Consider the following 12,943-nt stretch of genomic DNA (forward strand, 5'->3'; position numbering starts at 1 on the left):
CGGTGCAACCCAGGGAGGCTGCCATCTAGCATCCGGGGGAGATACTGGGCTTCCCCCCCTTGTCCCCCTGGCAGATGTGCCGAAGAGGTGTCCCGGCCAGGCATGGGCCCCGGCCATCTGTCACAATGGATATAAAGGATTCAATTATTACCTTAATCTAGATAAAATTGTTAAAAAGCAGTTCACTCATTTGTGCAATATTAAACAATTTTAATAAAACTGTTTATGAACATGTTATATTTTTCATTTTCCCAATCTAGATTTAAAATACAAGGCTACAAATGCAAACGTATCATGTTTATTAAGATGTGGTTATTATAGTTGTTATATAATATGGCACAAACATGACAAGAAGGGGCAGCAAGCCCCAAAGATTCCATGAGCAGCCTTGAATCTTGTATAGGACTGTAATTGGACCATGCCTATTTAACAATTTGAAATATTCTTATTAAAATTCCCAAAACACACCATAGATGCTCTGCAATGGAAAGGGACCATCAAAATCACTGTCTTGAATGACAAGTCCAATACAAAAATTTTTTTTAAATAAATATTTATTGGTAGGACAAAAAATAACAAAAAAGGAAAAATAAGGCAACAGGGTTTGCCCACTGTAAAAAGATGACACTCAAAAATCAAATCCTAAAGAAATTCTAATACTTGAGACAGATTCAAGAGTAAGCTGGAAACAAAAGGAATAATACTCCAAAATATGCACTCTTCAAGCTTCAATGAACCACTGCTGGTACCACCCCTTTCACTAAAGTATGAATATTTTTCAAGAGATTTTTTCAAGTCCCGCAATGCGAGACTTTGGACATGTTGTTAACAGTTTCCTGTTAGAATAGCTTTCGCAAAGACAATTAACAAATCTCAGAGCCAAACATTTGAAAAAGTCGTTTTACTTAATAGAGACAAACAAACGAAGTTCAGTCATGGGCAGTTATACGTTGCGTTGTCAAGATGAACATCCAAACACAGAATCAAAATTCACTGTGATTTTGATGAAAATTGAATTAAAAAAATATTTTTTTCTGAAGTTTTACTGTAAAAGTGTAAGTTTAAAAAGTATTTGCATATTAATTTCAAAGCCAAACAGAACAAAATCATATTACGCCATGAATAACTCTTAACACAACGTGAAACAATTTAATTTCAAATCATTACGCTTTACTATTTTTTAATATGGTTAATTACTAGCTGTATTGTAAAATAGTTCTATTATGCATATTAAAATAACCATCCATTCATCCATTATCCAATCTGCTATATCCTAACAACAGGGTCACGGGGGTCTGCTGGAGCCAATCCCAGCCAACACATGGCGCAAGGCAGGAAACAAACCCCAGGCAGGGCGCCAACCCACCGCTGCATAAAAATAACAATCTGTTTAAATTGTACATCCACATTCCCATACACGAGCAGTAGAACCGCAAAGATGCTAGCGTGTTGCGCAGACTTGGGGGTTGGGGAATGAAATGAGCAGTTGTGACAGTAGGGGGCACTAGTGTTCCCTTGAACCCTCAGGCACGACTCCAGACACTGGATAAAAGTCCAAGACTTTTTATTAATTAACAACAACGTGCACAAAGCACCCTCCACACTACTCATAGATTCAATAAAGACTACAATAATATTCTCTCCTCCTCGCCCAGACACTTTGCCCCTCTACCTCCCAGCTCAGCTCACCTTTTATACACCCTGACCCGGAGGTGTTCCTGCCCAATCAATCCACAGTTCCTTATTCCTTCCGGGTCAGGGTAAACAGTCCTTTTCTTCAACCCGGGAGCACGTCGTTTCTTCCTGTCACGTGACCGTGACATACTCCCGGGTTATAGGGCACAGATGAGCCCACGAGCCCCCCTACAGCGACTCCCAGCGGCCCCCAAGGTATCCAGCAGGACTATGTAAAAACACTCCAAGGTCCATGATGCCCTGCTGGAAGTCGGGGCACGATCCTGCTGTCAGGAGAGCTCCTCCTGGCAGCCTGGGGGGGGAGGACCGGAGTATGAAGCGGCAGTCCTCCACAATATATATATATATATATATATATATACAGTGGTACCTCTGTATACGTCTGCTTTGGAATAAGTCCAACTTGGTATACATCCTGTTTGGACAAGAAAAATTTTGCTTGGTATGCGACCTTTGTTTGGAATACGACTCGTGTGCTAGAACACCGCATGCTACCCATGCTTACCTCTCTCGAGACAAAGCCATGACTGCCCACGAGCATCAGTGTGCCAGTTGCTATCATTCAGTGAACAACCCGCGCTATTACTCTCTGTGAATTTTCACGTGAGTGGTATAGCGGGTCCACAGCTCCTGTCAAAGGCCAGTTTTAAAATAAATAATCACCGCACTCGCGGCTTGGTGAAGGGGGCATGGTGGTTATGTGGCAGAAGCAGTTCTCTGGGCGATTCGCGATATGGGCGTTTCTCACCTAAGTGCACATGTGAGAACATCCGCATTCGTGATTGTTCCTGAGGCTACTTATCTTTAAATTTGGCGCGAGTCGGCTAGAAGGGGAGGAAAAGAAAGAACGGACGGGAGGTTGCGAGAGAGAGAGAGAGAGAGTGAGAGTGCGTGCGCATGAAGTAGCTGAAGTAGGCAGAGTGAATGTCAGCTGCAAGTAGGGAAGTAGGGCGACTCCCCTGTTGGGAAGCAGGGGGACCGCCAAGTAAAAAGGCACCAGGCTTCTTCTTGTTTTTTTTTTAAAAGAATGCTTCCTGCTGTATTTTAACCTTGTTGTTTTTAAGAAGACTTTTTTCTATTGTTTTTAACCTGCACATTTCACTTCAGATTTTATGGATTATTTATTGGAACTTTGGAGACTGCACTTTAATTTGAACACCTTGTTTTGTTGGTTGTTTTAATAAAAGCACTTTGCACTTTTTCACCATCCCCTTGCTTTGTTGTTACCAATGAGCTTAGCAATGAGGCACATTACCGACGGTGTAGGGTTCAAGGGGTCCCCGACAGCAGATGGGAGCATACAGCAAACCCGCATCGTCACAACGTGATTTTCTGTTTTTCCACGCAAATTTGAATTGATTGTTGAAAAGTATGAAGGTGGCATGCGTATCCGGGACATGGCTGTTGCATACTGTTTGCCAAGAACGACAGTATCTACGATTGTGAAAAACAAAGACTTTATTAAAAAGTAAAGTGAGGTTAAATTTTCATTTATTTTATCTAATTGCTTTTGTATTTATGTATTTTAGTATTAAGCAGTGTTTAAATTATTTTATACAACCCCATCAATGTTTAATTTGCCAATAACAATAGGATTTTTTTTCATGGGAACGGATTAATCATTTTCCCATTATATCTTATGGGAGAAATTAGTTTGGTATACGTCCTGTTTGGTATAAGTCAAAGGATCTGGAACGGATTAAGGACGTATACCGAGGTACCACTGTATATATATATATATATATATATAGTCAGTCAGTCATAGTCCAACCCACTATATCCTAACACAGGGTCACGGGGGTCTGCTGGAGCCAATCCCAGACCATATATATATATATCTTTCTAATAACAATTACAATTACAATAACATATAAGGTAATGTTGTAATTAAACAAAGTACCATTCCTTCCAGGCAATTTGAAAAAGGTAGACTATTGACTTGTTGTTGCCATCTAGTAGATATGTAGTGCTATTAATGCAGTGATAATGATCTGTTGTTAGCTTCCTTCAAGGGCGCACAACTTCATAATACTTTATAGACAGAGATACCCCACTTGACTTCTGACTAGTAACTGACTATGAGGATTTTATTCATTTTGCCCATATCTGTGGATCTCTTTCTGCTTGTACTCCAGTTTTTGTTCTAAACATGCGCATTACTCATTATATGCTATTATTAGTTAGATCTGTAATACTTGAATTGCATTTTATGTTTCACCAGTTATTCAACATATGAAGAAGATGAGAAGCATCAATGTTAAAAAGTGTGGTATGGTGTTACCTGCAGGATTTGTTAGAAGAGCCTGCTACATGCTTCCATTTTTATAGATTCTATTAAACACAGATCCCAAAAGGCCTTTTAGTACATTGCTTTGCATCTTTATACATGAAGGCCACGTTGCTAATTATTCAAATAAACATTTTATAGCAGCATTTGACTTGTATGTAGAATATTTGTCATGGTATGCATGGAAACTGTCATGCTAGGATTCACCGTCTTTTTCATTTTATTCACAGGACGGTCTTGTTAAAGCCAACATGGAAAAACTGACTTTCTATGCTCTTTCTGCACCGGAAAAATTAGACCGCATTGGTGCCTACCTTTCTGAGAGACTTTCAAGGGATGTAGCTAGGCACCGGTATGGGTATGTAATTAAGAAACACAATTTTCCTACAGCACTAATTGATTTCATTCCTTTTATTTGTATTATTAGCCTGTACAATATATATGTCATTCAATGAAAGTGCCTGTGGTGTACTTCTGCTAACCTACAGTGATTCCAAAATTTTTGTTACAGTCTCATTGCAAAACATATTACAAACTAGTTTCTCAGAAATATACTGTAATTCTATTTTTAGATAAAGATTGTATACCTATAAATATAGTGACAAAAAGAGACAATTTATATAACCACCCAGAATAAGGAGGGAGAAAATAGCCAAAGGAGGGCTTCTCTTTTCAAAATAAACAAATGGAGTTGTACATGCTGGGAAAAGAGAAAAATCCATGTAAAACAGTAAGATGAATATAACTATTCTTCATCTTAGGACTACCTAGACAGTACTATCAATCTTGTCTTCTTACCAAAAGTCAAACATGCTACTAGTAATCATTTGTTCACCTCTGGGCATATTCTATCTCCACTACTGTCAGTTGAGACATTATCCAAAAGACTCTTTTTGATTCCCCACGTCCAGTTTGGAGTAGCCCTATTCTGGTGGACCTTAATGGTCTTGTGCTCCTGAGCCTTCAGTTGCCCTTAAAGCTATAGTTCTCTCATGAGTGGAAGCAACATTATGCCTTTCTCCAGAAAGAATTGTCCCTCTCCTTATCCTTCTGTACCCACCACCCCCATTTTTCTCAGGGTCAGACACCCACCTTGGGAAAATATTGGCTGTTGAGGAATATAAATGCTCTACGCAGGGCACATCTCACACTACTCTGTACTGATGCCTCTGCCTGTTGTACTTTGGAGGCACCCATATATACAGAGTATTTCATCTCCTAATAACCCCTTGCATAGTGACATGACATATAGGCACTGTTGTGCTGACAGTGTGGCTGTCTCTACTCTGAAGGGCTTGTGAATTACTTTTGTCGCCCTTATGCCATCTTCATTGCATTCCTCCCTTCCAATCAATTGTCACTTTGACAACCTCCTGGCACCTGTCCCCCAGAACAACCGTTTCTTTTCTCTCTTCATCGTGACCTGTGAGTCCTTTCCCTAACTTTGGATTTAGGTAGCCATGAATTCATTTTGGGGAGTCACTTGCATACTGATTGTAAAATGACTTAATTTTTTTGTCTACTGGAGCAATAGGCTGAAAGTCCATTTAGTGACAAATTTTGTCGCTGTACCCAGACTATTTGTCTTAACGAGGAAACATGGGTCAATTCCCTACACTTAGGGACTGTGCTACTGTCTAATAGGACAGATGAATAGTACTGTACTAGCCTTCTTGACCTTTCTCTTTAAAGGTCAACATGGTCCCAGGTTTTTTAACTAGGAACTATGTGTTGCCACCTTATAGATCTGGCGGTCTATCGACCTTTTGCCAAACCTCATTGTTTTTCTTTGTTGTCTTCCGGTAGGTTGCTTCGAAGGAACGATCTACATATAGTGTGTCTGTGTAGGAAGGATAGTCCTCCACAGCATACATTTTCAAAATTAACTTAATATCATCGTCTGACCTGTAAAATCGGTAATTTAGTTTCATTTTACGATTTTGTCCACAGATATGTTTGCATTGCTATGGAGGCTCTGGACCAACTGCTAATGGCCTGCCATTGCCAAAGTATCAACCTGTTCGTAGAGAGTTTTCTAAAAATGGTGCGCAAGCTGCTAGAAGCTGATAAACCCAGCCTGCAAATTCTGGGTACCAACTCTGTAAGTAGGACACTGACTATTCATGATATTGTATTTTACTATTGTATAAAAAGATTCTAATTAAAAATAATTTACCAGGTGTTCATCATTGTTCAGGACATAAGCAAATACCCCAATTCATTTTTCAGTAAAACAGATGTGGCACACACCCTTCGTATGCTTTGGGTTATATGTAATATAAACATTAACAATGTCATAATTTTGAATATTGTACAGTACATGGGCATCAAGTCTTAACATCATTATGACAAGTGTGATTACTTTCAGAGTATGTTTCTGGCATTTAAAAGATTGTCAAACATGGAAATCCATAATTAAGTATCTTCAAATGTTTCTCTGCTTAATTGAAACGTAGCAGACTGAACAGACAGCTTTGACTCTTGTTTGTTTTCATGGCCTCTGGGGCATACCTTGCATTGACAATTTGCAGTACTACTTCTGAAATTGTTTGGTTTGGAGTGATTATATTTTATTAAGTGGTTATTTAAGAATTAAAAAACAGATCATTCTTGAAATGCCCTTGAAATACAGTACAGAGTTATTGAGCAGTGAATGTAAAAATCTCGTCATTTTGCCACACGTTTAAATATTTCAAAAGTTTCACAAATTATTGAGGTGAATGTATACTCCTGAAATTTGGAATGTTTTGTTATGCGCTCATTTCTGATTCTTTTGAAGTAAAAATCAAGTCAAGGTCCAGTGAAAATGGTAACTTTTAATGAGTTTGATTTATTTTTTTATGTATATTTATACATATAAAATCTAATATTTGAATAGACTTTGTGTCCAGATAGACTATATTGAAAAAAAAATAAAGTTTTGTAGAAATAGGTACGGTGGTTTTCTGGTTTTGAACACACAGAGAAAAATTAAATTTTATTCTAATTATATAATATGCAATATATAAAAACAATTAAAATTTGAATAACATATAAGACAAGATAGACAGATGCTAATTAAACAAAGCATCAATCCAGTTTCAATAAGGTGTACTATTGACATGTTGCTGCTATCTAATGAATATGTAATGTTATTTAATTTAGTATTATTTCAGCCAATTGTGGCTTTTATTTTTTTTCTGGATATTTATATGTAAATATAAAAAAAAGTTAAACAAAAATTCTATTCTATATACTCTACTTAAACAAAGTGCAGTTCCTTGCCAAGCAATTTCAATAAGACATATTATTGACCTGTTGCTGCCATCTAACAGTTTGTAATACTACTAATTTAGCATTTTTTGAACTGATGATGGCAACTTTCAATGAGGTTGTCTCAGCTTTTATTTTTTTCTGGATATTTATTTGTGGAAAATGTTAAATTTTATTAACCTTTATTCTCATTTAGACTATACCTAAGATTTGTGATGCTCTAATTTATATATATATATAATAGCCCTCCAGGTGTCCCCTGTCTTCTTCCCCCCAGCACTTCCTGGTGTGGCAGAAGTGCTGGGCTCCAGGGTTGTTCAGGCACCGGGGCGCCGCCTGGCGGTGGCCACGGGTCCCTACAGGGCTGGACTTCCAAGCCCTTTACCCGTGGCCCCCAACATAACCAGGGCGGTCACCCCCTCGCGGTCTCGGTCCTCCTGGGCGTCCTGGCCAGGCTCCAGCCCGGCCGGATGCCACAGTGCCCCACCGCCAGCGAAGACATGTCGGTCCGAGCGGCACTTCCCCAGAGAGGGTCCTACTATGTCCCCAGGGTCCAACAGGGCACCGTGGGACATCTCATTTCGACACCCCCTCCGACGCCACCGCTCCCCTCTGGTCTGCGCCGCTCTCGCCTCCACCGTCCCCGCCAGCCGGGGCACCATCCGTTCTCCGGTGGGGAGTCCTCCCGCGGAGCGGCCCATTCCAGGAGGGCAGGTTCCCAACGGCGTCGGTCCCAGCGCTCGTCGGGGCTTCGGTCCTGTGAAAAGAGAAAAGGGAGGGCCAGAAGCGCTGCCTGGACACTCGCCTCGAGCGTCCCACCGGTGTCCGTACCGGCAGCTCTCTTCCCCCCTACCAACAGCCCACAACTTGCCTGTCTGGCTCCTCCGCCACAGGTTCCATGCCCGTCCGTTCGTCAGTTGTGGGACCGCTCTCGCAGACGGCTCCTCCACCCGCCCAGGGGTTTCCCTCTGCCTCCGCAGAGGACGGCCCTTCACTGGACGCGTGCACCTAGCGACAAGTTCCCTCTTATTGGAGGAAGCGGCATTCACCGCGGGGTTGTGCACGTGCCGCTCCTGCAGCGAGTGTGTGGGCGCACCTGCTGCGCCGGGCCATCCACAAAATATTTGTTTGGGGGTCCCCATCTTGCACCAGACGGATCGCCCCATGTTGGGCGCCATTGTGGATGTTGACCCGGACACAGACAGGCAGACACGTTCATGTCACCCACAAACACCCTTTATTTACAATATTTACAAATGTACGTTACGTGCACCCCCAGTGCCTCCACCGCCGATTCCCAAATGTCCAGGCCTCACAATCCTTTTGCCTTTTTCCTGTCCTCTCTCCAGCTCCGTCTCTCTTCCAACCAACTTCCGCTCTCGACTGAAGGGAGGCAGTCCCTTAAATAGGAACCCGGATGGGCTCCAGCTGCTTCCCGGCACTCCTCCGCAGACACGTCCCAGTGTGGCGGAAGTGCCAGCTGCGCACCCGGAAGCCCTCCAGGTGCCCCCTGTCTTCTTCCCCAGCACTTCCTGGTGTGGCGGAAGTGCTGGGCTGCCGGGTTGTTCAGGCACGGGGGCGCCGCCTGGCGGTGGCCACGGGTCCCTACAGGGCTGGGCTTCCAAGCCCTTTACCCGTGGCCCCCAACATAACAAGGGCGGTCGCCCCTCGCGGTCTGGAGGAGGTACAAGCCCTCCTCCGGTCCTCCTGGGCGTCCCGGCTGGGCTCCAGCCCCGGCCGGATGCCACAATATATATATATATATACTAATAAAATGCAAAGCCCTGACTGACTGACTGACTTACTGACTCACTCACTGACTCACTCACTGACTGACTGACTCATCACTAATTCCCCAACTTCCCATGTAGGTAGAAGGCTGAAATTTGGCAGGCTCATTCCTTACAGCTTACTTACAAAAGTTAGGCAGGTTTAATTCCGAAATTCTACGCGTAACGGTCATAACTGGAACCTACTTACGAACATATATACGGCAATAGCCTGCAGCTCAGTCGCCGTGTGAGGCGGAGTTGTGTCCCTCATCGTCACACCTCCCACAAAATTGAGTGCCTGCCCATATAAGGCCGTTCGTCAACAGCTATCCAATAGACATGCTGCCGCGAAATATTCGTGGGTGAAGGACTGTGCTTATGCAAACGAAGATGAGATGGTCAGGGATAGACTAGTGTTTGGCACAAACTCAGCAAAAGTGCGAGAGAAACTTTTAAGTGCCGGGTCTTAGCTAACATTAAATAAAGCCGTAGACATCGCAAGATCACACGAGATAGCACAGCTGAGAACCTTCGATGCATGTACTCACGTGAACTGACTTTTCAGGACTGGGAAAGGTAAACCTGTGCATGCAGTGTGTGATATCTAAGATAAAGAGGAAGACGAGCTGCTTATTGATGCAGTAGGAAACGAACAACCCTTTGATGCTGAACAAGCCTTTGTACACATACTGTATCAATAGGAAAGTAAGGTGTAAAGCTTAAGTTTAAATTACGTTCACAGACACGCTGCCACTAAATATTCGCAGGCAAATCAACAACTTAATACTGGGAATGCCTGTTAAACATCTTAGATTCACGTACCGATTTGGGTAGTGATCACTTCGATGAATGAAACCTGTTCAAAAAACGCATTACACAATTGAGAAGGCAGCAAAAGAATATGAAGCAAGTGATGCATACAAGCATATTCATAAGTGCAGCTACTGCAGAAATAAAGCACGGTGTAAACCTTAAGTTTAAAATAAGTTCATAGACAGGCTGCCGGTGGCGTTTGTCAGGCCTACGACGAATACGATATTCGTGAGATACAAGTTTAATGAGAAGACGCTGGGTATAAACGAGACTTTTGATCATTTTGTAACAGAGTTAAAATTGCTCTAACGGAGTTAAAATTGCTGGTGAAGGACTGTGCTTATGCAAACGAAGATGAGATGGTCAGGGATAGAATAGTGCTTGGCACAAACTCAGCAAAACTGCGAGAGAAACTTTTAAGTGCCTGGTCTGAGCTAACATTAAATAAAGCCGTGGACATCGCGAGATCGCACTAGATAGCACAAGCACAGCTGAGAAGCTTCGATGCATGTACTCCATATCAATAGGAAAGCAATATGTAAAGATTTAATTTAAATTAAGTTCATAGATATGCTATCGCTAAATATTCGCAGGCAAATCCACAACTTAATACCGGGAATGCCTGTTAAACATCTTAGATTCATGAGTACCGATTTGGGTAGTGAACACTTCGATGAATGAAACCTGTTATCTTTACAACAGTTGACAGACTCAGAATATAACTTGAACACAACACATCCTCCAAATACAAACCTGATTGAAAGAAATAATGATAATCAAATCCTTGATGACAGCAACACTCAAAACAGTGACAAAACAATTACAGTATGACATATATAGTGACACAACATACAGTGACATATATATAATCATATGAAAAAGTCTGAGAATCCCTCTTAATTCTTTGAATTTTTGTTTATCATTGGCTGAGCTTTCAAAGTAGCAACTTCCTTTTAATATATGGCATGCCTTATGGAGACAGTACTATTTCAGCAGTGACATTAAGTTTATTGGATTAACAGAAAACATGCAATATGCATCATAACAAAATTAGACAGGTGTATAAATTTGGGCGCCCCAACAAAGATATTACAGCAATACTTAGTTGAGCCACCTTTTGCAAATATAACAGCCTCTAGACGCCTCCTATAGTCTTTGATGAGTGTCTGGATTCTGGATGGAGGTATTTTTGACCATTCTTCCATACAAAATCTCTCCAGTTCAGTTAACTTTGATGGCTGCCGAGCATGGACAGCCTGCTTTAAATCATCCGATAGATTTTCGATGATATTCAAGCCAGGGGACAATGACGGCCATTCCAGAACATTGTACTTCTCCCTCTGCATGAATGCCTTTGTAGATTTCAAACTGTGTTTTGTGTCATTGTCTTGTTAGAATATCCAACCTCTGCGTAACTTTAACTTTGTGACTAATGATTGAACATAATCCTGAAGAATTTGTTGATATTGGGTTGAATTCATCCGACCCTCAACTTTAACAAGGGCCCCAGTCCCTGAACTAGCCACACAGCCCCACAGCATGATGGAACCTCCACCAAATTTGACAGTAGGTAGCAGGTGTTTTTCTTGGAATGCGATGTTTTCCGCCATGCAAAGCACTTTTTGTTATGAGCAAATAACTCATTTTTTGTCTCATCAGTCCAAAGCACTATGTTCTAAAATGAATCTGGCTTGTCTAAATGAGCATTTGCATACAATAAGCGATTCTGTTTGTGGCGTGAATGCAGAAAGGGCTTCTTTCTCATCACCCTGCCATACAGATGTTCTTTGTGCAAAATGCGCTGAATTGTAAAATGATGTACAGATACACCATCTGCAGCAAGATGTTCATGCAGGTCTTTGGAGGTGATCTGTGGGTTGTCTGTAACCATTCTCACAATCCTGCCCTTGTGCTGCTCCTGTATTTTTCTTGGCCTGCCAGACCTGGGTTTAACAGCAACTGTGCCTGTGGCCTTCCATTTCCTGATTACATTCCTTACAGTTGAAACTGACAGTTTAAACCTCTGAGATAGCTTTTTGTAGCCTTACCCTAAACCATGATACTGAGCAATCTTTGTTTTCAGCTCTTTTGATGGCTGCTTTGAGGACCCCATGCTGTCACTTTTCAGAGGAGAGTCAAAGAGAAGCACAACTTGCAACTGACCACCTTAAATACATTCTCTCATGATTGGACACACCTCTCTATGAAGTTCAAGGGTTAACAAGCTAATCCAACCAATATGGTGTTGCAAGTAATCAGTATTGAGCAGTTACATGCATTGAAATCAGCAAAATTACAAGGGTACCCAAATTTTTGCACATTTTTTTACATTTGATTTAATTTCATACAACTAATACTGCTCCATTAAAAATCTTTGTTCGGAAAACACCCCAGTAATCAGAAGTTCCAAGGAAATGAAAGACATAGCACTGTTACCTTTTTTGTTGAAAGTAGAATAAATCATTATGCAGGCTGAGAGGGGTTCCCAGACTTTTTCATATGACTGTATGTGTGATATATATATATATATATATATATATATATATATATATATATATATATATATATATATATATATATCCATCCATTTTCCAATCCGCTGAAACCGAACACAGGGTCACGGGGCTCTGCTGGAACCAAACCCAGCCAACACAGGGCCCAAGGCAGGAAACAATCCCAGGCAGGGTGCCAACCCACTGCAGGACACACACAAACACACCCACACCAAGCACACATTTCTTTCACTTTCTTCCAAGCAGCTTTCTTGCCAATAAGGTACCCTTTCACAGGAATTTAACATATGAACAGCTACCATTGTATGCCCTTTTTAGTACAGCAAATATGTACCCTGTACATGAAGAATTTGAAGAAACATATGTAAGATAAATTGTACAGAATGCTTATTTTTGTATTTCAGAACTTTACAGAGAAAGATAAGCAATTTTGTTAACTACATTTCAACAGTCACCCACAATTTAAATGCTATATCAGTTTAGATTGTTTTTTAATGTAGGAGTTGAAAGGTGGGTGGATATCATGACTTGTGGCGACAACAGTAGCAGCTTGTCTTTACAGCATGTACTGCCAAAGCACCAAGGAAATGCTGTGTTGCAGCATTAAGTAT

The 12,943-nt window shown here is 41.4% G+C and overlaps 1 protein-coding gene across 8 annotated transcripts in view; it reads left to right on the top strand.

Annotated features, from left to right (window-relative positions):
• The window catches only part of LOC120526114 (protein EFR3 homolog B), a 165,947-nt gene that overhangs the window by 64,457 nt on the left and 88,547 nt on the right, over positions 1–12,943 (top strand). For all 8 annotated transcript variants that reach the window (XM_039749043.1, XM_039749039.1, XM_039749041.1 and 5 more), the window contains 2 exons: positions 4,213–4,340; positions 5,933–6,083. In XM_039749043.1, the coding sequence (XP_039604977.1) occupies positions 4,234–4,340; positions 5,933–6,083 (258 nt within the window). In that variant the 5' untranslated portion in view covers positions 4,213–4,233. The remainder of the gene's footprint in view (positions 1–4,212; positions 4,341–5,932; positions 6,084–12,943) is intronic.

This window comes from Polypterus senegalus, chromosome 3 (assembly GCF_016835505.1).
Source record: "Polypterus senegalus isolate Bchr_013 chromosome 3, ASM1683550v1, whole genome shotgun sequence".
Lineage (NCBI taxonomy): Eukaryota > Metazoa > Chordata > Cladistia > Polypteriformes > Polypteridae > Polypterus > Polypterus senegalus.